The 24,488-nt window shown below is 40.9% G+C and overlaps 1 protein-coding gene and 1 long non-coding RNA gene across 3 annotated transcripts in view; one reads left to right on the top strand and one right to left on the bottom strand.

Annotated features, from left to right (window-relative positions):
* drd4b (dopamine receptor D4b) overlaps nucleotides 1–5,572 on the bottom strand; it is a 14,638-nt gene extending 9,066 nt beyond the window's left edge. Inside the window, exons 1-2 of the mRNA XM_003452597.5 lie at nucleotides 4,857–5,572; nucleotides 3,287–3,399 (exon numbers count right to left, since the gene is read on the bottom strand). Of these exons, the coding sequence (XP_003452645.1) occupies nucleotides 3,287–3,399; nucleotides 4,857–5,105 (362 nt within the window). The 5' untranslated portion in view covers nucleotides 5,106–5,572. The remainder of the gene's footprint in view (nucleotides 1–3,286; nucleotides 3,400–4,856) is intronic.
* LOC109202176 (uncharacterized) lies at nucleotides 4,872–12,751 on the top strand. 2 transcript variants are annotated; one of them, XR_003214376.1, is made up of 4 exons: nucleotides 4,872–4,901; nucleotides 11,379–11,448; nucleotides 11,984–12,366; nucleotides 12,519–12,751. It is a non-coding gene; the product is annotated as an uncharacterized LOC109202176 (long non-coding RNA). The 2 variants fall into 2 exon arrangements; XR_002062118.2 differs by lacking the exon at nucleotides 12,519–12,751 and having other exon boundaries at nucleotides 11,984–12,399.
* The last annotated feature ends 11,737 nt before the right edge of the window (nucleotides 12,752–24,488 follow it).

The raw sequence follows: 24,488 nt of genomic DNA, 5'->3' as shown, positions 1-24,488 counted from the left end.
AGCGTTCACAAGGATATGTTTAACATCATGATCTCGAGGGTTGGGAAGCATTTTGGTTTCCATTCGTACTCTATGCGTAGTCCAAATTGATTATCCAATCATTTTTAGCAAGGCTATCACACTGGTAAATACTGGTAAATAGTCTTTTGGTACGTAAAAGAGGTAAAACAATCTTTGTCCTAGGAAACATTTAGCTTTTGTCCACTTCTGACAGGAAGTCTCAGCCTGGTTCACAACACTGGAAAAACCAGTTATTCTTACAGTAACACAGCTGTTCAGAGTTTATATTGCATGATTTTCATTTCAGTGTTTCCTGTTACTTCAAATGTATCAGGTTAAAAATTTACATTTCAGTGTCAAAGCTGAATTATTCTGAGTTACAAAAATAATTCCCTGTCCTCGTGTCACTGAGCAAAGACTCCAGAGACTAATTCAGTCATAATTACTGTCGATGTATACTTTTTACCTTGATCGATCATGCTGGGTACGTAAGCGGTGTTTGGAGGTTTTAAATAAAAAGACCTGGGAGCTTTGACAGTCATTTGTAAAGTGAACAAAAACTCAGGCTATTAAAGGCTTTGGATGACTGTCTGCTGACGTTTAGACAAACACAGGGACAGAAATTTTAGCCCCTCTATGAAAATTTCATTTAAAAAAATGATGTTAAACAGAGTAAGTTTTTCACGCAGCTTTTCCTCTTCTTTGGTGACTTTCTCGAGCGTCTCCAGATTCGGTGGTCTTCTGGCATGGACCTATGTCTTCAGTTTGCCCCACAGGTTTTTGTTGTGATTTAAATCCGGGCTTTGTGCTGGCCCATCAGCGTAACTTTGTGCTGAACATTGAGGGGGTCAAGATCTCTGTCTAAATAAATAAATCTCGGTAAATTCCCAGATGATCAAACATGCAACTATTTGCTGGTAATAACTGAAACGAGTAAAGAAAATCAACAGCCTATTTATGCAAGATAATTGATCATTTTATTGGGGGGGTCTGATTATTGGGGGGGTCATAACCCCCTAACCCCCTGGAAATTACGCCCCTGTGCAGGCCAGTCAGTAACATTCATTTCAGTCTTCTGGAGGCAGTTCTTCACGATGAGCGGTGTATGTTTTGGGTTCTTAATGTTGGAAGACAAAGTAACGACTCAGGCCCAGCTTTGCTGCTGGAGGTTTTGTTCATAATCTTCACGTATCCTTCTTTCTTTATGATTCCTTCCAGCTTGATGAGATCCAGATGTGCTGAAGCATCCCTACAGCACAATATTCCTACCACAGTGTTTCACTATGGGGACAGTCTTCTTTGTCTTGTGTGGCCAGTGAGATGCTAGTTTCAGTATGAATGCTCTTTCTGTCTGGGCAGTTGTTCTGGGGTTTTTAGACACGTCTCTCGCCGGTTTTCTTTCCAGACTCTTTGAAATCCTCCACTCTGCCTCTGTCAGGCTTGATCTGTATTGTGTGGCTCTCTTTAAATCTGCTGATGATTCTTTTCACTCCACTTCTTGAGACTTGAACACACTGTGATAACTTTGCATATCCATCTCCTGCTTTATGAGCATCAAGCCTTTGTCTCGGGTCTAAACTGACTTCTTTTGTATTTGACAAAATGCTTTTTTTTTCATGTGACACCAAATAAACAAAAGTGTTTATACTGTGGGTAAAAGATAAACCTCAGTTTTAACTTGATTTTTCAAGCTTTGAGCTTCAGAGTTAAAGCTCATCGTTGCACATAAGTGGCTCGTGTTGTGGTCACTGGGTTAATAATACTGATCATGGTATTTTTGTTTTGTTAAATAAATGTATAATTGTATGCAAATAGAAATAATGGATGTTTTCTAAAGAAAACTTCTATGTTTCAAAATGTGCATTGAAAAGGTAGCTTTTCCTTGTTTTGTGAAAAAAGCAAAAAAAAAAAAAAGGGACAAAAAAACCTTTGAATTTCATAAGGAGACTAATAATTTTGTCTTCATCTGTACTTAGTACACACAGCAGCTTCCTCATGACAGTCCATCCATCCTCTTAACCTTGTCAGTGTCGTGGGGGGATAAATGGACTGATTCTTATAGAGCGCTTTTCTACTCTCCCGGAGTACTCGGAGCGCTCTATACAACATGCCTCATTCACCCATTCACACAAGCACTTCTAAACTCAAGTGCAACGTAAACTACATACACACACATTCACACTCCGATGAACGCATCGGAGACCAACTTGGGGTTAGTATTTTGCCCAAGGATACTTGGCATGCAGACTGGGGAAGCCAAGGATCGAACCACCAACCTTCTGATCAGTAGCTGATCTGCTCTACCAGCTGAGCCACAGCCACCCGATGGAGCCTATCCCAGCAGTCTCAGGGTGTGAGGCACCCTGGACAGGTCGCCAGTCTGTCACAGGGCTAACACAGACACAGACAACCATTCACACTCACATTCACACCTCTGGGCACTTTAGAGTTACCAGTTAACCTAACTGCATGTCTTTAGGCTGTGGGAGTACCCGGGGAGAACATGCAAACTCCACACAGAAAGACCCCGGCCTGATGGTGGACCGCAGTGGTCCAGAGTAATATTTTGCCGTGGCTGTCCCTTTGAGAGAATTGAAAAGACAATTTTGATTGATTACAACCTGCCATGGCTCAACATTGATTTAACTTGGCAAATGAATATATCCGTCCTAAGCAGCTATATTTTCTGTCATTTTATTTTAGCTGTAATGATTTATAGTAAATCAGGCTTTTTGAAAAGCTGCAGTGACCTTGTACCTTTTCATGCTCTCTCGTGAATGATGAGATCTCTTCCAAATCACCAGAAGTGAGATGGAGACTGCAAAGTTAGTGTGACCCATAAAGCTACAACAGCCATATTAATGGGTAATTCACCAGACTGAAGTAACCTGACATCAGCCTTTAAAAATAGAGAAATTTCAGTTTAGTGTGGATGTGGTGATACAGAAAGTCCACGAAACATTCGTTTTAGCAATACTTGTTTTTAACTTGAATTTTAGTTTGGAACTTAATTTTTTATAGGAAACAAAATGTGAGGAGCATATCTGGATAACACTGTCATCTGAATGAAATAAATATATGATGAAATTCCCTTTTTAATACTACGTTTTCTTCTTTGTTGCAAGTATTTGTGTCCAGAACAGCCGAGGGATTAATCACAGTATCTGCTGTCTCGTGCAACATTTTGGTGCTTTTGTTTTTGTTAGTTTTCACCTTTCAGACTCATCTTCCTCGAATGCCTTTGACAGTAAAAGCAAGCAAGTAGGAGCAACGTAAAGATGTATACCTGTCCACACTGATGGCACAGAGGTTAAATATTGATGCGGTGCACAGCATCACATCCATGGTCATCAGGCCATCACACATCAGCATGTTCAAGGACCAGACTCCACCCTGAAACTGCACACACATAAACAAACACAAAAACACACACAAACCTTGAGTCAACAGAAACTCACTGTAAATATTCCTAATCCTCTCGTCTTAGTGCCAGAGCAGGTCACAAACATTCCTGCATGAAAACATGACTCTGTCCCTATTCCCGTGACTTCTTCGGTGAGCACAGTAGGCGTTAACTTTCAGACAGACTTTCTAATCTAGTGACTGCATGTGGACAAAGCACTGGTGTGAAGATTAACTGGCTGTGACCACTGGCACAGATAACAAGATCTCAAACGCAGCCAGTTAAGGAGGATTTAAGGGGAAGCCTCAGCAGGGCGTCTCTATTATATTTAGACAGACAGGCATGCAGGCAGGTGGCTCCTGATACTGAAGGCAAGATTACGTCCTGGTCTTTTGCCTGCAGATGTTGTGAATTATGGGTCGTACCTTTTCTCAACACCAGAATGAAGCTCCCATTGTCCCCCCTCAGTCTTTATTTATCCTGATGAAAGAGCCGCCTCTGTTTTGTGACATGATGCTCTGTTTCTGATCAGTATAATTACGCACTAAGTCACAACAGTCTGAGTGTTGATTGTTATAATTAATAAACACCTGAACTCTTAAAGTGCAGTTTTAACTCAAGACAACAGATTTCTGTCCACAAGTACTTTAGGGCTCTGTCACTGACACATAATTAAAAACTGAAGGGTCACATTTTGCATCTTTTTGCAGTTGCTTTACCATTTTCTTTTGGTAATCATTTTACCGATACATGTGCTGATTTTGTCACTCTGCAGTTGCTTTGTCTCTCTGTTTGCACCTTTGTTATTTTGCATCTGCATGCATATATTTGGAGTTGTTATTTTCTGTGTTTACATGGTCTTTTCTTTAACCTCCTAGGACCTATCATCCACATTTGTGGACATCACATTTTGAGTTGTCTAGACCAAAATACTAAATTTTGCTCTACAAGGGCCTGATATCCACTTACGAGGACGTTTTACTGCCACTGTCCTATCGAAATTTAAAACCGATGTCCTCATATGTGGATCTTTTCTCAGAAACAAAAATCAGGTTAAAAAAAAATCAAATCATTCTTTGTTTTTACATTCATCAGGTCCCAATCAGCCCAAAGAGCAAAGAGAAATTAAATTTCTTTTTTTCAGTTTTGCTAGTTTTGCACTGAGGTTTGTGCGTCTTGGTTACGTCTATTTATCTAAATAGTCTCATTTAAAGTTCTTATGAGCGCCTTGGATTTTGTGAAGTCTTGAAGCCACACTGTGCGGTCTTCAGTCTTTATATCATTTTTCATTTTCTCTTGGTTAATGTTGCATCTGAACCGCAATATACAGGAGATGTAGAGAAACCTGCTTATCTTCTGTCTGACGCTTTCTTCGAGGCACAGTCAGACTCCTCTGCACACATGCTGTACTAAATGCTGACCCGATAAGCCTGTTGGGTAATACGGCTCTTACCTCTGCGTAAACGAAGAGAGGGAGAACCAGCACCGCCAGCAGCAGGTCTGCAAACGCCAGACTCACTATAAAGTAGTTTGTAGTGGTTTTTAAAGCTTTCTCCAAGTAAACGCTAATACACACGAGCACATTTCCACAGGTGACGACGATGATCAAGAAAATCCCGAAAATGAGAGCTGGGAAGTTTAAATGTGTGACGGCGGCCGCCGGCAGGGTGTCGTTGTTAAAATCCGTGAAGTTGTCCGACATGGTCGCCGGTGTTGCGCCGTGCGCCGCAGACTGACGGGCTCCTTGTCCTACGAAGAGTTTCCTCCAGGGTAGTTTTCATCTATAAGCCTTTAAGGAAAGCGGAAGGTTTACAGATGAAGTCGGTCTAAGTTGTTCTCCGTGGACGCGCATCCACGGCGCCCAGTGTGCGCACTGAAACCGATGCGCAAAGCCACACCGCTCGATGTAACCACGTTACCAGCCCGTAGAAACCCTTTCTTCAAATTTGACTGACTGTCAAACTCAATGTGGATTCTCTGCGCAGCTCTTCCCAGCTCACTACTGAAGGGGTAGCTGTGCAAAGTGGACGAATCAGAAGGCAACAGCTTAACCCGATAAATCTGCTTATGTGTTAACAGCCTCAGCAGGTTGGCAAATCAGGTTCGACCAAGACAGCAAACAATGTGGCAATCAGCTGTTCCTCACATATGTAGACTTCTTACACTAAACTGCAGCCCTGAATATCAGTACATGGGGAAGATTTTACGTTGAAGTCATTCGTTATTCGTTTAAATAAACGGAACGATTATTTTCTGCTACACTGAGTAACAATGAGACATATTTCAAACGCATATTTGAACTCGACCTTTTTTTCTAAAAATAATCAAGTAGTTTTAAAGCCAGCCAATCAGGAAGAGGAGGAAAACGTCAGCAACAAGTGAGACCAAAGCTAAACTTCGGTGAAACACAAACGGCGCTCTTATAAGCTCCGCTCTACACAGACACTTGCTGTAATGAACAGCAGTTATAACCCAAACATGTTACACAGGTGTATGTTCTGCTCTCCGGTCCCAACTTTGCTCAAATCTGGAATCAAATTTTAAAATAATAATAATAATAATGATAACCTCAGTTTTAACATTTATTTATGGTAAATGAAGTACAACATATGTAAGCTAGAGCCACTAGTGTGCTACATGCGGTTGCAACATGAGAAACCAGTGGGTAATGTGATAATAGTTGCATCTATCTTTTACACTGTTTAGGGTTTTATCTCAGCTGCTTCTTTTAGTTTCATATCAACAGCGATCTCGCAATCTCCTTCTTCATCTCAAAAAAGCCTGCACCTCTCTACATTGGCACTATATTTAAAGTCATATAATTGGGTTTAGCCGGGTGTCACATGGCGGTCATCACATGATGAGCATTTCAAGTACTTAATGGGCATTTTGGCAGTTTTGGATTTTACTTGTTTCGTATGTTGATGATCAAATATGTGGCTTAGAAATGAGCAAATGAAAATAAAGTCTTCAGAAAACTAATTTTAGCAGTGGCGGCTCTGCTGAGAGTCTGTAAATGTTAGCGTTGTTAGCGGATAATGTGGCGCTTGAACCATGAAGGCTGCCATTACTGATATCTGCACATATCTAATGCTGTTGCTGGGCATTCTTTCTGCTATTTTTCATGCTTCAATACACATCTCAGGAATATGGTGACTGACATACACTGTTAGCCTTTGGAGTAATTTCCATAGCTTAGTACTGCAAAATCAACAGCAATGTTTGCAGTTTAGTACTGTAATTTGCACGTAATTGTGGGAAAATTCCATGAGATTACATTATTTTTACGGTAACTCACTGTACTCATGGAAACAGCTGTAAAATACAGCAAATGTAACAATTGGTGATGTTACTGAGATTATACTATTACACCATCCGGATTTCTGTTGTTTTCTACTGTAGATCTAAGAGTAATTACTTAAGTCCTCATTCAGAGTGTATTACTATAAAATGCAATTCACTGTGAGAGCAGTATAACATATAAACTACAATATACAGCATCATTTTTAACTTAAGGAGTAAGTTGCAGCCACACTGAAAAAAAAGGATTGGCCAACTCTTGGATTTACGTAAGCATCTTGCGTGTATTTAACATAAGTGCCTCATGCTTTAAAGTTAAGTGTAACTATATAGTGTAGAAACTACATGATATGCAGAGAGGCTAGATTAAATTGTTCATATCATGTTCGAGTGAAGTAAGTCAATAACTTTCAGTCTCATACGCTTTGGATCGTGGTTTGAGGAAGGCATCCATCTCAGTCAAATCGAGCAGCCGCCTCTACTTTTTTTGGTATACCAAAAAAAGTAAATTGGGTGGTTGTTACATTAAAAAAGTCTAACTTGTAATTTAAACACAATAATTTCATGTTTCTATGAACGTAATTAAATCATGAAGGATCTGTTCGAAATTCAACAACTTAATTTGTTCTTGTTGAGATGACATGATACAATCTAGTCAGAGTGGTTAGTGTCTGGACTCATGAAATTCACAAGATCGCACAAGATGTCAAACTGCAGGGAAATCACTGGAGTTATAAGAGGCAGACAACTACCCACACACCACGTGTATGCTGTCGCTATTTATTGTGGATTAACCTGTCAAGGACAAAAACATACAAAAAAATTCTGCATTAAGCCTTTAAATCATAGCTTTCCTGCTTTTGTTAAGTCTGGATTGGTGGCATGGTGGTTGGTGCTGTTGCCTCACAGTAAGAAGATCCTGGGTTCAAATCCACAGTCTGGCTAGTTTGCACTGGTTTCTCTCTGGGTATTCTGGTTTCTTCCCACAGTTAAAAGTCATGCAGTTGTTAGAGTCAGGTTAATTGGTGATTCTAAATTACCTGTGAATATGAGTGCAAATGGTTGTTTGTGATAGACTTGAGTTGTCCAGGGTGTACCCTGCCTTGTAACCTATCACTTCAGGGTTATTTCCTTGCAACCAGGATAAGGAGGATGGTAGTTGTTGTAGATCTGTTCAATTTTTATGTTAACCAGACTCTAGACTTTGTTGAACATTATGTAATATGAAGAGAACATGTAGTATTTAAATGACCAAGTAGTACTGGGGTAAAAGTTATTGAATAGTGTTGAAATAAAATGACAAAATTGTGAAGGATTAAAATATTCCAAGAGCTCAACTTACTTCATCTGAACATGTTTCAATCACGTTTTATGAACACAAAATGCACATGTTTATTGAATATGAATAAGTTGTGTTGATTGAACTCAATTGTTTAAGTTTCTGCCAAAGCAAAACATTTGTGTGCAACCGATGTCCACTATTGAATCAAGTAAATCCAACATGGCCTTTTTTTCAGTGCACACTCAAATGGAATTCCTTGAATTGAGCCTCATATATTAATAAATGTATTTGTTTATTCAAACAATGTGAAACATTATTACAGTCCACTTTGTATCAAACAACCAGTCTCACTCTTACAAAAAAGAATATTTAAGTATAAGTATACTTTAAAAACTAGAAAACAAGCAAGTATACCTTTAGTTCACTTTGTATGTATTTTCTTGATTTTTTAGACCAAATTACATTTAAGCATACTTTAAGTTAGAAGTATACAGAAAAGTATAAGTATATTTAGTCTATACTTGTAGTATAGTAGTGCTAGTAATATACTATGTAGTTTGTAGTTTATTTGAAGTATAACTGAGGTTTACTAAGAAGTACAAGTAAATACCCAGCATGCATTGCAGTGCTTTAACTGTGAAATTAAAACAACTATGAAACAAATGATTGATGTTTTAAAACAAGAATCTGTCAAAAATTCTTGTGTAATGTCTTTTACCTTTTGAATAGAGTAAGTGGGGTAAATCATTAATTTAAAAAAGGAAATTGTTCAAACCGTGAGTGAAAAGGGTCAATAGATAATAAACCTCAACTCTCAAAACACTTTCTCACCTGTTCACAATATAATTCTGGTACTTGAACTGTGAGTGTAGTTGTTTACAAATGAAGCCTTCTGATAGTTAGAACTGTTATCTTACTGTCTGGGGAATGAAGAGATTTGTTACATGTGAAAAATAAGTTTCAATGGCATTTTAATTACTATTTTTCAATCAGAAGTAACTCGAATATAAACTAAGAAGTAAATTAATAGTACACCTGTAAGGTTAGTATTGTGATCAGTGTTGCCAACTCCTCAGTAAGGAAAATCGCTATTAGCTGTCCTAAAAGTCGCTAGAAGTCCCTAAATGACGTCATCGCCTAATTTGCATAATTGGTCACGCTAATGTAATTGTAACCTATGTTGCTGGAGAGAGAAATAACATCGTGGAAGAGACATAAATTGAGTAAAAAACGTCCTAAATGCAGTTAGAATTTATTTAGAACTACAAATTAAATTTCTTTTAGCAATTATTGTTTTTTTAATGTCACAATTCAAACCCTGCTCCTTTATCCGGGTTTGGATAAAACCCGGCAAAAGTGACCCGAAATTGGCACTCTGGTGGAGTTACTTTGTGTGTGTGTGTTTATAAGTAGATTTAAACCTTGTGATCCACAAAACAGCATAACAGGAAAAGAAGAACTGACTGCGTTACAGTCAGTGCGGGAGCAGCGGCGTCGCTCATACGCGATTCATTTGCCGTTTGGACGCGTAGGTGTGAACATCTCCTGCCCTGATAGCAGCTGGGGGAGGACTATCCTCCACCCGTGAGCGCTTTGGAACGGGCGAGGTGCCCACGACACCACCCGCTGCTTGTTGAGAGTAAGAGCGATACGCGTTTTCACGTCAAACAGTCGTCATAAATAAGTCTCCATTAACACCAGAAAAATTCAATTCAATTCAATTTTATTTATATAGCGCCAAATCACAACAAAAGTCGGCTCAAGGCGCTTTATATTGTACAGTAGATAGCACAATAATAAATACAGAGAAAAACCCAACAATCATATGACCCCCTATGAGCAAGCACTTTGGCGACAGTGGGAAGGAAAAACTCCCTTTTAACAGGAAGAAACCTCCAGCAGAACCAGGCTCAGGGAGGGGCGGGGCCATCTGCTGCGACCGGTTGGGGTGAGAGAAGGAAGACAGGATAAAGACATGCTGTGGAAGAGAAACAGAGATTAATAACAGATATGATTCGATGCAGAGAGGTCTATTAACACATAGTGAGTGAGAAAGGTGACTGGAAAGGAAAAACTCAATGCATCATGGGAATCCCCGGCAGCCTACGTCTATTGCAGCATAACTAAGGGAGGATTCAGGGTCACCTGGTCCAGCCCGAACTATATGCTTTAGCAAAAAGGAAAGTTTGAAGCCTAATCTTGAAAGTAGAGATAGTGTCTGTCTCCTGAATCCAAACTGGAAGCTGGTTCCACAGAAGAGGGGCCTGAAAACTGAAGGCTCTGCCTCCCATTCTACTTTTAAATACTCTAGGAACAACAAGTAAGCCTGCAGTGTGAGAGCGAAGTGCTCTAATAGGGTGATATGGTACTACAAGGTCATTAAGATAAGATGGGGCCTGATTATTTAAGACCTTGTATGTGAGGAGCAGGATTTTGAATTCTGGATTTAACAGGAAGCCAATAAAGGGAAGCCAAAACAGGAGAAATCTGCTCTCTCTTTCTAGTCCCTGTCAGGACTCTTGCTGCAGCATTTTGGATTAACTGAAGACTTTTCAGGGAGTTTTTAGGACATCCTGATAATAAAGAATTACAGTAGTCCAGCCTGGAAGTAATAAATGCATGAACTAGTTTTTCAGCGTCACTCTGAGACAGGATATTTCTAACTTTAGAGATGTTGCGCAAATGGAAGAAAGCAGTCTTACATATTTGTTTAATATGTGCATTGAAGGACATGTCCTGGTCAAAAATGACTCCAAGGTTCCTCACAGCATTACTGGAGGCCAAGGTAATGCCATCCAGAGTAAGAATCTGCTTAGATACCATATTTCTAAGATTTTCAGGGCCGAGTACAATAACCTCAGTTTGATCTGAATTAAGAAGCAGAAAGTTAGCGGCCATCCAGGTCTTTATGTCTTTAAGACATTCCTGCAGTTTAACTAATTGGTGTGTTTTACCTGGCTTCATGGATAGATAGAGCTGCGTGTCATCTGCATAGCAGTGAAAATGTATGCTATGTCTTCTAATGATGCTGCCTAAGGGAAGCATGTATAATGTAAACAGAATTGGTCCTAGCACTGAACCCTGTGGAACACCATAATTGACCTTAGTGGGTGAAGAGGACTCTCCATTTACATGTACAAACTGGAGTCTATTAGATAGATATGATACAAACCACTGCAGTGCAGTACCTGTAATACCTACAGCATGTTCTAATCGCTCTAATAGGATCTCCAAAAGTTGAATCTGTTCATCTGGACGTAGCGTTTTGTGGGAGAAACGTTTCGTCACTCATCCAAGTGACTTCTTCAGTCTCCAGCTCTAGGTTTAATGCTGTTGCTTGCTGTCCTGTTTTTTTTTTTGTTACATAAAATGTTTTGGTCCTTTTTCTGGCAGGAAACATCTACCAGGATGTCCCTTGAAGCAGAGAGCAACCTGCCAATCACCCCGAGGCTGATCATGCTTGGTAAGAAGTCATTATTGAAATAGAACTGATTAGACCGTATTATAATTTCTGTTTGGCAGACAGGTATCCAGTCTCTGTTTATTTAGCTCACATTTCTGTAATTTCCTTTATAAACCGAGGTTGTTGGACATGTGTCTCAGTGAATCCAGCAAAGTAACAATATCACATTTCACATTACATATTACTGATCAATAAGGTAGTCTAGCTACATTAACAGCAGAAATACTGAAGTCAATACTGTAAAGTTTAACAGCAGCACAAACTATAAACTCCAAAATAACCATACAGTTAATACCTAATTTACCATACCGGTAATTTAATTGGGCTGACTCTTTGTTAGGTGTGTTTAATGTGCAGAATAATTCCCAATTATGTGCAATTATAATATGTTAAAACGGACTTATGTACATAAGGCCATTAATAATTAACTGTACGTAGCTATTTGCTTTTTGATTATCTAGACAGTGTGAAGAAGTGAAGTATTGAAATTATTTTATGTTGCATAATGACAACATGTTGCCCCTATACATTTAAGGACAAAGTTCAATGACCGCCACCTGCTGGATGGTGAGTGCAGAGGGCCGTGTAATTGTTGAGCTGGACAAAGAGAACACCTTTGCTGATGCGATGTCTTCTTTGGTTCATTCTATGTATTGAACCTGGAATACCAGGAGTCAGCGTGTGCAACATTGGAACTAATTCAGAAGTATGTTTGAACAGTTAGCTAATAGTGATAGATGATGAATAAATTATCCCTAAGTAACTCATTATTTCACATCACAACTCAATGTTACTGTATGTTACTATTTATTGTGGCATGCTTTAAGGTTTTTTGTAAGGATAAACCCTGAAGAGGGAACAAAATGTACCTCCAAGGTTGGGACAAGCAGAAAGACTGGGACCACTGTGAAGCAAAAGGTTGTTCACATTAACCTTCATGTCACAACTTTCCTCCAGCGGCTTACTGAATTTGAGTGGAAAACTTCAAATTAGGTAACTGTTGTTGCCATTTATAGTGAATTTCTTGTATAATTTAAGTGACCAATGTGTTGTTACCTGTGTCTCCACAGATGATCCATGGCCCATGCCTTCTGGACATTTACACAAGACGAACAACAATGAAGACAAGCTCTCTCACCATCTTGCAAGACGCTGTCTCTGTCCAATAGGTTTTTTGAGTGCAACAGTTTTGATTTTTTTTTTTCCTTCTTTTACCCGTTTGTTAAAAATTATTTCAGCTACTTACACTTTAATTGTCACATGTATTGGCTCACCCTACAAATCAATGAACTCAGTCCACAAAGCAAGATCAGGGTTCAGTGCAGGTCAGTCAATTTCCTTCACGCCACACACGCTCATCCATGTCCTTGTGGACCCTGCTTTGTGCATTGATTTGGTGGTGTGAGCCAGTATTTTGGATAAAGTGTATATAGAGGCAGAAGTGTGGGGCTTGATGTTCTATTCATTTCAATTCAGTTTATTTGTATGGTGCCAACAAAATGAATGCCAGGGCACTTCACATTGTAGGTTTAAGACCCTACAAAATATAACTAAGTAAACTCATCACTTGAGCACATGTTGGCTTTTATGATATGAATATGACATAATATTGTTATTGTTTGTACAACCATCTGAGGAAATACAGGGGTAAAAACAAATGCTTCCTCAATCAAAATATGTTTTCAGTTCTTTTCAGTTTTTGGAAATGTGTATTTCATCAGGGAAAAATCAGAACAGAAATAAAAAGTGGTGTAAATCTCTCTCTCTCTCTCTCTCTCTCTCTCTCTCTCTCTCTCTCTCTCTCTCTCTCTCTCGTGTGTGTGTGTGTGTGTGTGTGTGTGTGTGTGTGTGTGTGTGTGTGTTGTGTGTGTGTGTGTGTGTGTGTGTGTGTGTGTGTGTGTGTGTGTGTGTGTGTGTGTATATATATATATATATATATAAAAATATATAAATAAATAAATGCTACATTTTTTTATACAGTACAATTTTTTTTGAACCCTCCAGTCTCTTACAGTATGTTACTGTTTCCTGAAATTACGGTAAATTACGACGTGTCAAACAGTAAATGACCGCCTGTAGGAACACGGTATCCTCTAGCAGAGATGAATATTTTTGGTACTGATGATGCGTGATGACGGTAAGTTACTGGTAAATATATCGCAGTTTATTACCTTGCAGCGGGCTTACAGTGACATACTGTGAATAAACGGTAGTATACCAATTTCTTAATCACAGTATGATGTTACTTTGTTGACGTAATTTACGACATAACGGTATCTCACTGGCGTCACTGTCGCCAGTGAGATACCGGAAAAAAAAGCTACGGTGCGTTACCATAATTTGTCCAAGAGTATATACTCTTGGACAAATTATGGTAACACAGCAGTGCTACTAATCCAAAATACTCAAAGCTTCATAGAACTGAAACAAACAAGCCAAAGTCTGTTTGGCTCGACACCACCGAACAGAGGCAGCAATATAACATAGCTAACATTAACAGTGCAGTGAATCCTGCTTGTGCCGTCATATTCAGGACTGCAAACCGAGCAGCATCACTGACTTTCAGCTTGTTGTGTTTGTGGATATATGACTGACTTTAATTATCCATAAAATCATCACATTCTCTGTAAGATTAAGGTCATATGTGTATATATATATATATTTTTTTTTAGAAGTAGAGGCTTTAAAACGAAGTTACCGCTGAAAGTACAAACATCACTAATGTCACATAACTTTGCCGACATGTGGCCAACAGTAATGTTTTAATGTTCTTAAACATTCGCACATAAATAAGTGACCTAACCCTTACTTTTGACAGTTCACCCTTCGGCCGCTCCCTTCTGCCGTATTTTGTGGCAAAATTATCCACACCCACCGCCGCGCTATGAATTGTGGGATATATGGGACCACGAAGCGTGCACCGGACCACGCTTGATATTTGGGGAAATCGATGGCGCATTTGGAGTATGCATTTGAAGCAGGGGTGATTCTAGGATCAGAGCTTTGGGGGTGCTGAGCACCCAGAGAGCTGCCCATCCAGGCAAGATAAACTTTACTCGTCAGGATGAGACTTCTTCCCCGTCTCTGTCAGTCCCTGCATCCTTAAATGTCTCCAGTTGTCCCGAGTTCCCTCTGACTGTCTCCTTGGTGCATTTAAACCCCTGTTCCTCCCTATCCTCATAGTCTGTTGTTTTCATCTCCCTTATCAGTCATCATAATTTTACCATCTCTGTGCAAGTCTGCAAATTTCTTTATTAAATCATAAGATTCTTAAATTCATCAAGTCTCTCTGTGCCTGGGTCCTCGTCACAAAACATGACATCATTGTTTTGTACATTTTAACACAATTGAATCCCCACATTTGTGAAAGAAAAGCAAAACACTTTTTTGAGAAGTCTGTAACAAAACCATCAAATCTGATAAGTAGGGCTGCACGACTTTGCATAAAATGAGAATCACAATTTTTTTGCTTAGAATTGAGATCACGATTCTCTCACGATTTTCTTTTCCAATATAAATATTTAGTGCACTTAATAACTGCACATCAACTTCGTAACAGTTGAGACTGAACATAAAAACAATAAATGTCTCACATTTTGTCGTTGCCGCAAAATGTTGTACTGCTTGTAATTCCGTCTCCACCGTTGCTCGACACTGCGTGTATAGAGCAGGCAGTGCAACAATAGAAAAATAGTTGCGGGACGGCACTGTGTAGCGTTTGTCTAGGGTGTTGATTATTTTCCTAAATCCCTCGTTTCACAGTGTTGATGGGAGCCATATCTTTAGCCAGTGATAAGTGATCGTCTCCTAATTTCTTTGTGCCTGCGGGAGTTCGACGGCTATGGGGAAGCGCTGTATAAGGTTCCCGTTATTGATGTTTGGGTGGTTGACCGGGACGGATTTTCTCCTGTCACTTTCTTGGCCTTTACAGCTTCATCATCTCTCACGTGCTCTCCGTTGTTTTTTCCCTGCCAGCTGGCTTCTGTTTCACGTGGTATAAGGCTCCGCCCTTGTCATTTGTTGAGCAGGAAGAGTGAGCGCTTGTTTTCATGCAGATTATGTCCCGGATCAAAATGCGGTACAATCGTCATCTTTTTTTTCTCTCTTTTTAAAAAAAATCGTTGTCATTTGGAAATGAGATCGCACATAAGTATGAATTGAGATCGCGATTTTCTAACGATTAATTGTGCAGCCCTACTGATAAAGGTTATTTAAATGATGCTCATAGTGAGTAAGAAGTAAACTGAGTGCATGTTTTGGACAGAGATTCACTTTTAATGTGTATGTATAATATAATACAGATACATAAAAAACACTCCCAAAACAGAATAAATTATTACAAAATATTAATAAAAACTATAAAAATGAAGGCAACTTTGCCTGTGGTAGAATGTATACAATGTATGAAAAAATCTTTACTGCAGATACTAATTTAACTAATTTAATAATACTAATTTTGTGTTGTAAGATTTATGAGTTTCATGCTTTCATAGTGGTACTTGGGAGAGCTTGACATTTTCTCAGGTGGTACACACTGTAAAAAGTTTGAGAAACACTGATAAGTGTTTCTCTGCCGCATAAGTCTGTATGCGGCAGTCATACAGACAACTGGACGGTCCAAAAGTTGGCCTACCTATTACTGCCTGAGGTTTTAGTAGAGTTGTGGCTGAACCACATAAAAATATATCATTAATTTTAATCTCCCCAATCAATGATAATGTTATGTTGGAATGTTGTTAAAGAGGGTCAAAAATGTTTCAGCCCAGTTTGTTTTGCAGATTCTGTATAGCAGCTTTAATACAGGGAGACACAACTTCCAGACTGTGTGAGTAAAATCAGGTTTTTTCTCTTTGTCAGTTCAACAGTTTCTGTTGTGCCTGTCACTGTTCCCTGTCTGTTTCCTTACCTGCTTCTTCCTGACCTTGTACTTTCTCCACACATTCCCCTCTTCCCTCTCTCCCTCTTTGGACTGACAATCATACACAAATAGATTGGATTCAATTAGATGAAAAATTACATTAATATGAAAAAAATACTATTAAGATCACTAACGAAAAGTCCTCCCTCAGTGTACTTTCAACCAAAAGGCTAATAATAAAAGATAATAAATAAATAATAAAAGATATAAATATTGAAACACTGATCCAACATTATCCTTTATTGATGGATCATTTGTTCTTACACTTTTACCTGAATGTGGCTCCTGTTTTTGAAAAAACTTCCTTATATCCATTATGAACCTGGCTGTCTCTCTGTACACACACACACACACACACACACACACACACACACACACACACACACCAGGAGTTATAAGGTTAATGGGCATTCAGTCAGTTAGCTAGTTAGTATCCATTTCAAACAGGACAGTGGTAACAACAGCAGGCTACGGACAATTTTAAGTTTAAGATTTTAAATAGGCTGTATACATTTCAGTGGGAACAACAGGACGGTCAAATGTCGCTGATTTTACTACAGAGCAGGACGGATTGTAGGGTAGCAAACATCATTGGAAAACACGTTTTCAACACTGCAGGTTACCTGGTGTAAGGTTTTTCAGCTAAAAAGAAACATGACTCCTATCTAACTACATAAAGAGTAACTGAAGGTTAAATGCTGCTAATATGTCCTGTTTTAATCCGGGCACTCCACCTCCGCTCCGCTGCCTCTCAGCTACCATCGCTCTGGCAGCATCGACCCTAGAGCCAGAGTGGGGGCAAGCTGGAGCAAACCATTTTGGGAGGGGGGAGGGGTTATCTATACTTTTGTTGTTAAAATGTTCCGTCTCAACCAAGTACTGTATGCTTTTTATAGTTTTAGTAGTGTGTCACACAAACAGCAAATATTGTCAAAATAAAAAGTAAGAAATCTTTGGGGGTGCTTTGATTCATTTTGGGGGTGCTGAAGCACCCCCCAAAATGGGCTAAAATCGCCCCTGATTTGAAGTGCACTTTGAATTGGGACAGCCATCGTCATGTGGCGGTGACGTACTCGCACTTGAAATGCGTACTTCAAGCGTGCAGACCCTGAATTGGGACACAGCCTCTGGCTCCAAATTTGCAAGATGGCAGCCTCCACAAGCGGGGTATTTTGGCTTCATTTTTGCACAATGGTAGGAGGCGGGGTCGCGTCGTCCATCTTTTCTACAGTCAATGATGTGGACACTGCAAATGACCAGGTCAGTAACAGCATTTCACCTAAAGTTTCCTGGACATTTCTATGGATACTTTGATAGGTGGTGTTATCTTGCTGGGGTAACATTATATCCACGAATGATGAACCAGGCCCTGTAAATTATTCAGTGTACTCGCTAGTACTGCAGTGATGAACAGTCCCAGCCAGCAGCGGCAGGCCTTTGCTACATGTGGCTGCTTAAGAGAGAGTTTCCAAATCTCTCTGGTGCGGCATAAAGGTGTGCCGTGGAAGATTATCTACTTCCACCTGGTTAATACTCTAAGCGACCTGCGTAAGTAACGGGCAGAACAATTACGTTCTTTTCCACTAGAGGGCAGTACAACTACCTGCTGTAATTCAATGGGTCGCCAACTGCCAGGAAAACAGAAGAAGATGAAGAAGAAATTACATATGCTGTGTCCCAATTCAGGGGCCGCATCCTTCGGAGGCCACATTTGTAGGCAGATTACGTCACAGCGGCGCGACGAAGGCTGTCCTAATTTGGCGGCTGCTCCAAATGTGGCCAAGAAATGTGCCCTTCATTTCCCCAAATAAAGGACACAGGGTCGGTTGTATCCTTTGTGGCCCTTCCTATCCCAGAATTCATAGCGCGGCCCAGCCTATTCCAGTTTCCAACAATGGCATAATGTGGAAAGTTAGCCAATTAGATATCTACTATGAGCTACAAGTACATGTAAGCATATACAGGCTACACTGTAGCTGTGTCCAAGTGGAGACTTTCAGAAAACAAATACATCGTGACAGCTCCTTACACAACAGAAACAGCTTTACCTCCAGTCCCATTTGTACACTGTTAACCTTAACCTTCTTATCACTACATGTTTTAGATACAGGGTTTCTACGAACAGAAGCATGAATGTGCCATGAACTACCTACTGTCACCCACTGTAGGCAAGGGTCCTCATCTAATTAGCGAACATACACAGGAAATAAGGTCAGACACCAACCAGGCAGAAACAGAATGGAACAACACTGTTGTCCCTTATGTAGCAGGTTTATCAGAGTCGGGAGAATTTTCCCCAAACATGACAGTGCACTTCTAACCCAGACAGATCCTCAGACAAAAACTGGTTCATTCCAAGGACAAAACTACAAAACACAAGCTTAACAGTAGGGCTGCACGATTTTGCATAAAATGAGAATCACGATTTTTTTGCTTAGAATTGAGATCACGATTCTCTCACGATTTTCTTTTCCAATATAAATATTTATTGCACTTATTAACTGCACATCAACTTCATAACAGTTGAGACTGAACATAAAAACAATAAATAAACATAAAAACAACAAATGTCTCACATTTTGTCGTTGCTGCAAAATGTTGTACTGCTTGTAATTCCGTCTCCACCGTTGCTCGACACTGCGTGTATAGAGCAGGTAGTGCAACAATAGAAAAATAGTTGCAGGATGGCACTGTGTAGCGTTTGTCTAGGATGTTGATCATTTTCCTAAATCCCTCGTTTTGCACAGTGTTGATGGGAGCCATATCTTTAGCCAGGTGATAAGCGATAGCCTCCGTAATTTCTTTGTGCCTGCGGGAGTTCGACGTGTATAGGGAAGCGCTGTATAAGGTTCCCGTTATTGATGTTTGGGTGGTTGACCAGGACGGATTTTCTCCTGTCACTTTCTCGTCATCCCTGACGTGCTCTCCGTTGTTTTTCCCTGCCAATTTGAACATCACAGGCACAGCTTCTGTATCACGTGGTATAAGGCTCCGCCCTTGTCATTGGTTGAGCAGGAAGAGTGAGCGCTTGTTTTCATGCAGATTACGTCCCGGATCGAAATGCGGTACAATCGTCGTCGTCTTTTTTTTCTTTTTTCTCTTTTTTAAAAAAAATCGTTGTCATTTGGAAATGAGATCGCACATAAGTATGAATTGAGATTGCGATTTTTTAACGATTAATCGTGCAGCCCTACTTAACAGCGTAGTTGTTGCTGGCAGTGGAGTGAGGAGTGCTCAGACCTCTACACCAAACATTTGGCCAGTGGACAGAAAGACTTTGAAACCACAGAGGACCTGAAAATTTAGCCAAATTGAATGTTTTAAGATTCTTCATTATTTTAACATTTGTATTTCTGGATATTTGAATGAGTTGAAACCCAGTACGTACTTTAAAAAGACGTGGTGAATGTTGTGGCCTTAGAAGGATGCAGGCCCTGAATTTGGTCATAACCTGGCGATGGTTACTTTGTGATGTTAGCAGAGAAAATCACAGATGTTAACATTAGTGAATAGTGAATTTCATTTATACCAACCTAAACTAACGCCAAGGCACCAGCAAACATGGTGACTTCCTTTAAAAAAAATTCAGCCTGGATCTGTCACACAGAAGTCAGTCTACAGGCTGCAAGCAGTAACAGAGTTGGAGATGGCACAGTTTTAGACATGGCACCGATGCTCCGATTACCACGGGGACCACCGTTACCTTCACCCTCCACATCCTCTCCAGCTCTTCTCTGAGCCCTTGGTATTTCTCCAGCTTCTCGTGTTCCTTCTTCCTGATGTTGCTGTCATTCGGAACCGCTACATCGATCACTGCGGCCATCTTCTCCTGTTTGTCTACCACCACTATGTCCGGTTGGTTAGCCACCACCATTTTGTCCGTCTGTATCTGGAAGTCCCACAGGATCTTAGCTCGGTCATTCTCCACCACCCTTGGGGGCATCTCCCATGGGACTTGCAGGCCATACTCAGCACAGATGTTCCTGTACACTATGCCGGCCACTTGGTTATGGCGTTCCATGTATGCCTTGCCTGCTAGCATCTTGCACCCTGCTGTTATGTGCTGGATTGTCTCAGGGGCATCTTTACACAGCCTGCACCTGGGGTCTTGCCTGGTGTAATAGACCCCAGCCTCTATGGATCTTGTGCTCAGAGCTTGTTCCTGTGCTGCCATGATTAGTGCCTCTGTGCTGTCTTTCAGTCCAGCTTTGTCCAGCCACTGGTAGGATTTCTGGATATCAGCCACTTCCCAGCTTTGTGCAGGGGCCTGTCCTTCCATGATGGTTCCTCCTCTTTCTTCGGTTTCTGCTGCCTGATGTATTCACTGAGCATGAGGTCGGTCGGGGCCATCTTCCTGAGGTATTCATGGATGTTTGTTGTCACATCCTGGATTGAAACTAACCAGTCCTGCACCTCCTACAATACAGTAAATATCAGAAAACGATGCTGCAATCTCCTTCTTTGGCCAGCTGATTATCCAGCGGAGTATCTGAGGAGTGGCAGGGAGCAGGTGTTGATTACCTGGATCTTGTCCTTCACATTTTGCTGGCTCCTCAGGACTTGTCTTACTCTCTGTGAGTATTTGGTGGATGCAGCTTCCCTCGTGACCTCTTCATGGTTCCCATTTGCCTGTGGGATTCCAAGATACTTGTAGCTGTTCTTGATGTCTGGTAGTGTAGCTCCCTCAGGTCTGACTTCCCTCTCTTTTTTACCTTCCAGCTGCATGTCTCCAGTCCCAATGTCGTTGCTTTAGATCCTAGTGGTGTGGATCAGTCAGTGTCTCACTCCTGGCATTCAACTTGATTTCATCCATGCAGAGGCGGTGCTCCTTTCCATAGTCAGTCTTGTAAATCATCTGGCTGTGGGGGTCAGGCCTATGCAGGACAGCAGTGGTGACAGTGCATCTCCTTAGTAAATCCTGCACTTGATGGTGACTTGAGGCTTGTAGCCTCTGGTGTTGTCTGCTACATCCCGGTTGTATTCCTGATGGTTGCTCTTAGGGTTTGTTGTTGTGTTTCTGCCAGTTTTCTTCTGGGACATGCTCATGTATTGAGCCATTTAGCTGTTCACCTTAACTGCTATGATGCCTAACAGGAACTTCCACGCGGTGCTGATGCAGGTTAGGCCAGTGGTTAAATGGGTCCCTTCTGGGGATTTGGGGGGGGATCAGGACTGTTTGACCTTAGTTTAGCTGTTTTGTCCAGTAGGTGGGAATCATGTCAGGGCCTGGTGCTGTCCAACTCTTCATACTTGCGGCTTTTTCTTGGTTGTGTCCCACTGTGATGCTATCGTCTGCTCTTGGCAGTTACCAGTCACTAATGAAAAATATGTATTCCTCAAGCCGTTGGCGAGTGGCTGCACCAAAGATCTTTTTGTCATTGCTTTGGTTGCAAACAGAGTTTATGGAAAGCACCGACTTGTCTGCAAACTTTCACTAACTACTTTCTAGTAGTGAAACTGTAAAAAGTGCAATACAAACTGCCAGTTTTTCACAAGCTGGCTGCCAGGCAGTCAGCAGCCAGTCAATATGAATGGGTCGCTCTGAGGAGCTCAGGGAATTCCAACGTGATACTGTGATTGATGCAATCGATGCGATGTGATCGGTGTAACAACTCAAACTGTGAAATTTCCTTGCCACTAAATATTCCACAGAGAGGAAATGATTGGGAACAACAGCAACTCGGGCTTATAAAATCAGGGTGCTGAGGCACATTGTGTAGAGTTCACTAACTTCCTGTAGAGACCATCGCTACAGCGCTCCAAACTTCACGTAGCCTTCAGATTACAGCAGTCGTGTGGTGGAGTGAATGAGGACCCAAGTAGCAGGCAGTGGTGGAGGTGCGAGTGAGTTTTATTTACAGTGAACAATAACCAAGGTGAGGGCAGAACTGAACATAAACTGGGAAAAACTAATAAACAAACCTGAAAACATAAGGACAACGGGAGATACACAGAGATGACACGAAGAAGGCTGGACAGAGAGACGCGGAGAAACACAGACGAACCGACAAGGAGCACAGACTGACGCCCACTACACACACACACACGGGGAGCACAGCTGATCCTAATTCACAAGACAACAGGAAGACACAAGCTGACACAGTGATAACAGACACAGACCTTCAAAGTAAAACAGGAAATTCACAAAGACAAACTCAGGGACACGAACAGAGCACAGGAGGGAGAACACTAAAGCACTAAACACAAGAACCAAACCCTAAGCACTAATACAAAATAAGAATTAACCCAAAGCATAAGATGACACATGAAACACAAAACGCTGGACCAACGACCCAGGACCATGACAAGCTTATGAATTATCAGTAGAGAGCTTCCTGGAATGGGTTTCTATGGCCGGCTGCTTTAAAGCCTCACATCACCAATCGCATTGCAAAGCATAGAATGCAGTGGTGTACGGCACGCCGCCGCTGGACTCTAGAGCAATGGAGACTTGTTCTCTGGAGTGATGAATCAGGCCCCTTCATTCCAGTGACAGGAACACTTCATGCTTCAGCACGCTAAGACATTTTGGATATTTTCATGCTCCCAATTTTGTGAGGAGAGTTTAGGGATGTCCCTTCCTGTTCCAACATGACTGTGCTTCAGTACTCAAAGTAAGGTCCAGACAGACATGGATGAGTGAGTCTGATGTGGAAGAACATGACTGGACTGCTGAGCTCAAAGTGACAGAACACCTCTGGGATGTAATAGAGGAGAGACTCTGAGCCAGACCAATATTCTGGTTCACAATCAGTCTCTGGTGTAACAACTGGACTTCTAGAAGAAGGATCAAAAGTTCCCATAAACACTCCTAAACCTTGTGGAAAACCTTCCCAGAATACTAGAAGCTGTTATGGCTGCAAAGGGTAGGCATGTCTCACTATTACATAGTTACACCATGTACAGCTATCACTGCTGTGCATTGTGTAACAATACAAATTGTTTGATACGTATGACATACTGCGAAGGCGTAATGATATATAAATAAGGAATTAAGCACTTGCTAATACCTTAATGATGCTTAATATTGTGACATCATTATGTTACCAATCATAGTGAACAAACATGAGATGTTGGATTTAAATTGATTGATTGATTCTCAGTGTTTGATTTCAGCAGGTGTTGAATTTGTTTTTCAGTCTTGAAAATTTCATGTGGTTTGTTGTCAAGATGCTTTATATTGACCAGTAAAAGTTTCACAATAATACAAGACGATCAGACGATTCCCTACAAGAAAGTGACAGCATGAAGGAAAAAGTCCTTCATAACAGTGTGGTGGTGCAATTGAGGAATAACCGGGGACGGTAACTAAGATGTTGACAACGCCACCTGGGGGAGGGAGTTACACCCCAGGAAAGATTTCTCTAGCCAATGTAGATGTTGCACTGGCTACCAAAGCCCACAGATTGGTTATTGACAGCAGAGGTGGGACAGATGAAGTTTACAAATCAAAGTTTTATTAAGAAGAACTACTAAAAACATGGAATTATAAAATCAAAAAGGCACCTAAGGTAGCAGGGTTGAGACGGCAAAATAGATAATTAAAACACTTCCTTAACAAAACGACCAGACTCCCTACCACGATGCTACTCTAAAAGCAATCACAACATGTTAAAAGGGCAACTAAACAAAATGGTGGAGACCGGCCACTTGAGGAGGCAATCTACAGGGAGGAGTGCCCAAGGGTGCCACCAATTACTCACCCGTGTGATTTCACTGCAGATCTCACTCACACTAAACTCTAAATGGTGCAATCTACCTATGCCCGGTGTGTACACTCGCATGCATCGGGGTGGGGATTCCACCTCACGTGCCTAGCCCCTCAACAAGCAGCCACACCTCCACTAAAGCAATAAAAGAAAGCATAAAACGTTAAACAGATTAGTAAAAGATCTACATAAAACAAATACACCCCAAATTACTGTTCGTTATAAAAGCATCGCATAACAAACAAAACAGCATAATGCAAGACAGCAGCAGTATAGTGCAAACCTGCAACAAAAGAGGGAAACAGTTGTCAAAGTCCACCCTACTATATGCCACGTTATGATGAACACAAGAGTCCCACTTACCACTCTCTAAAGGGCAATACTAAACTGAGTAGCTTTCCTTGAGAGATCTG

The sequence above is a fragment of the Oreochromis niloticus genome, linkage group LG1, assembly GCF_001858045.2.
Source record: "Oreochromis niloticus isolate F11D_XX linkage group LG1, O_niloticus_UMD_NMBU, whole genome shotgun sequence".
Lineage (NCBI taxonomy): Eukaryota > Metazoa > Chordata > Actinopteri > Cichliformes > Cichlidae > Oreochromis > Oreochromis niloticus.
The sequence above is the reverse complement of the archived record's forward strand: the minus strand, read 5'-3'. Positions and strand labels throughout refer to the sequence as shown.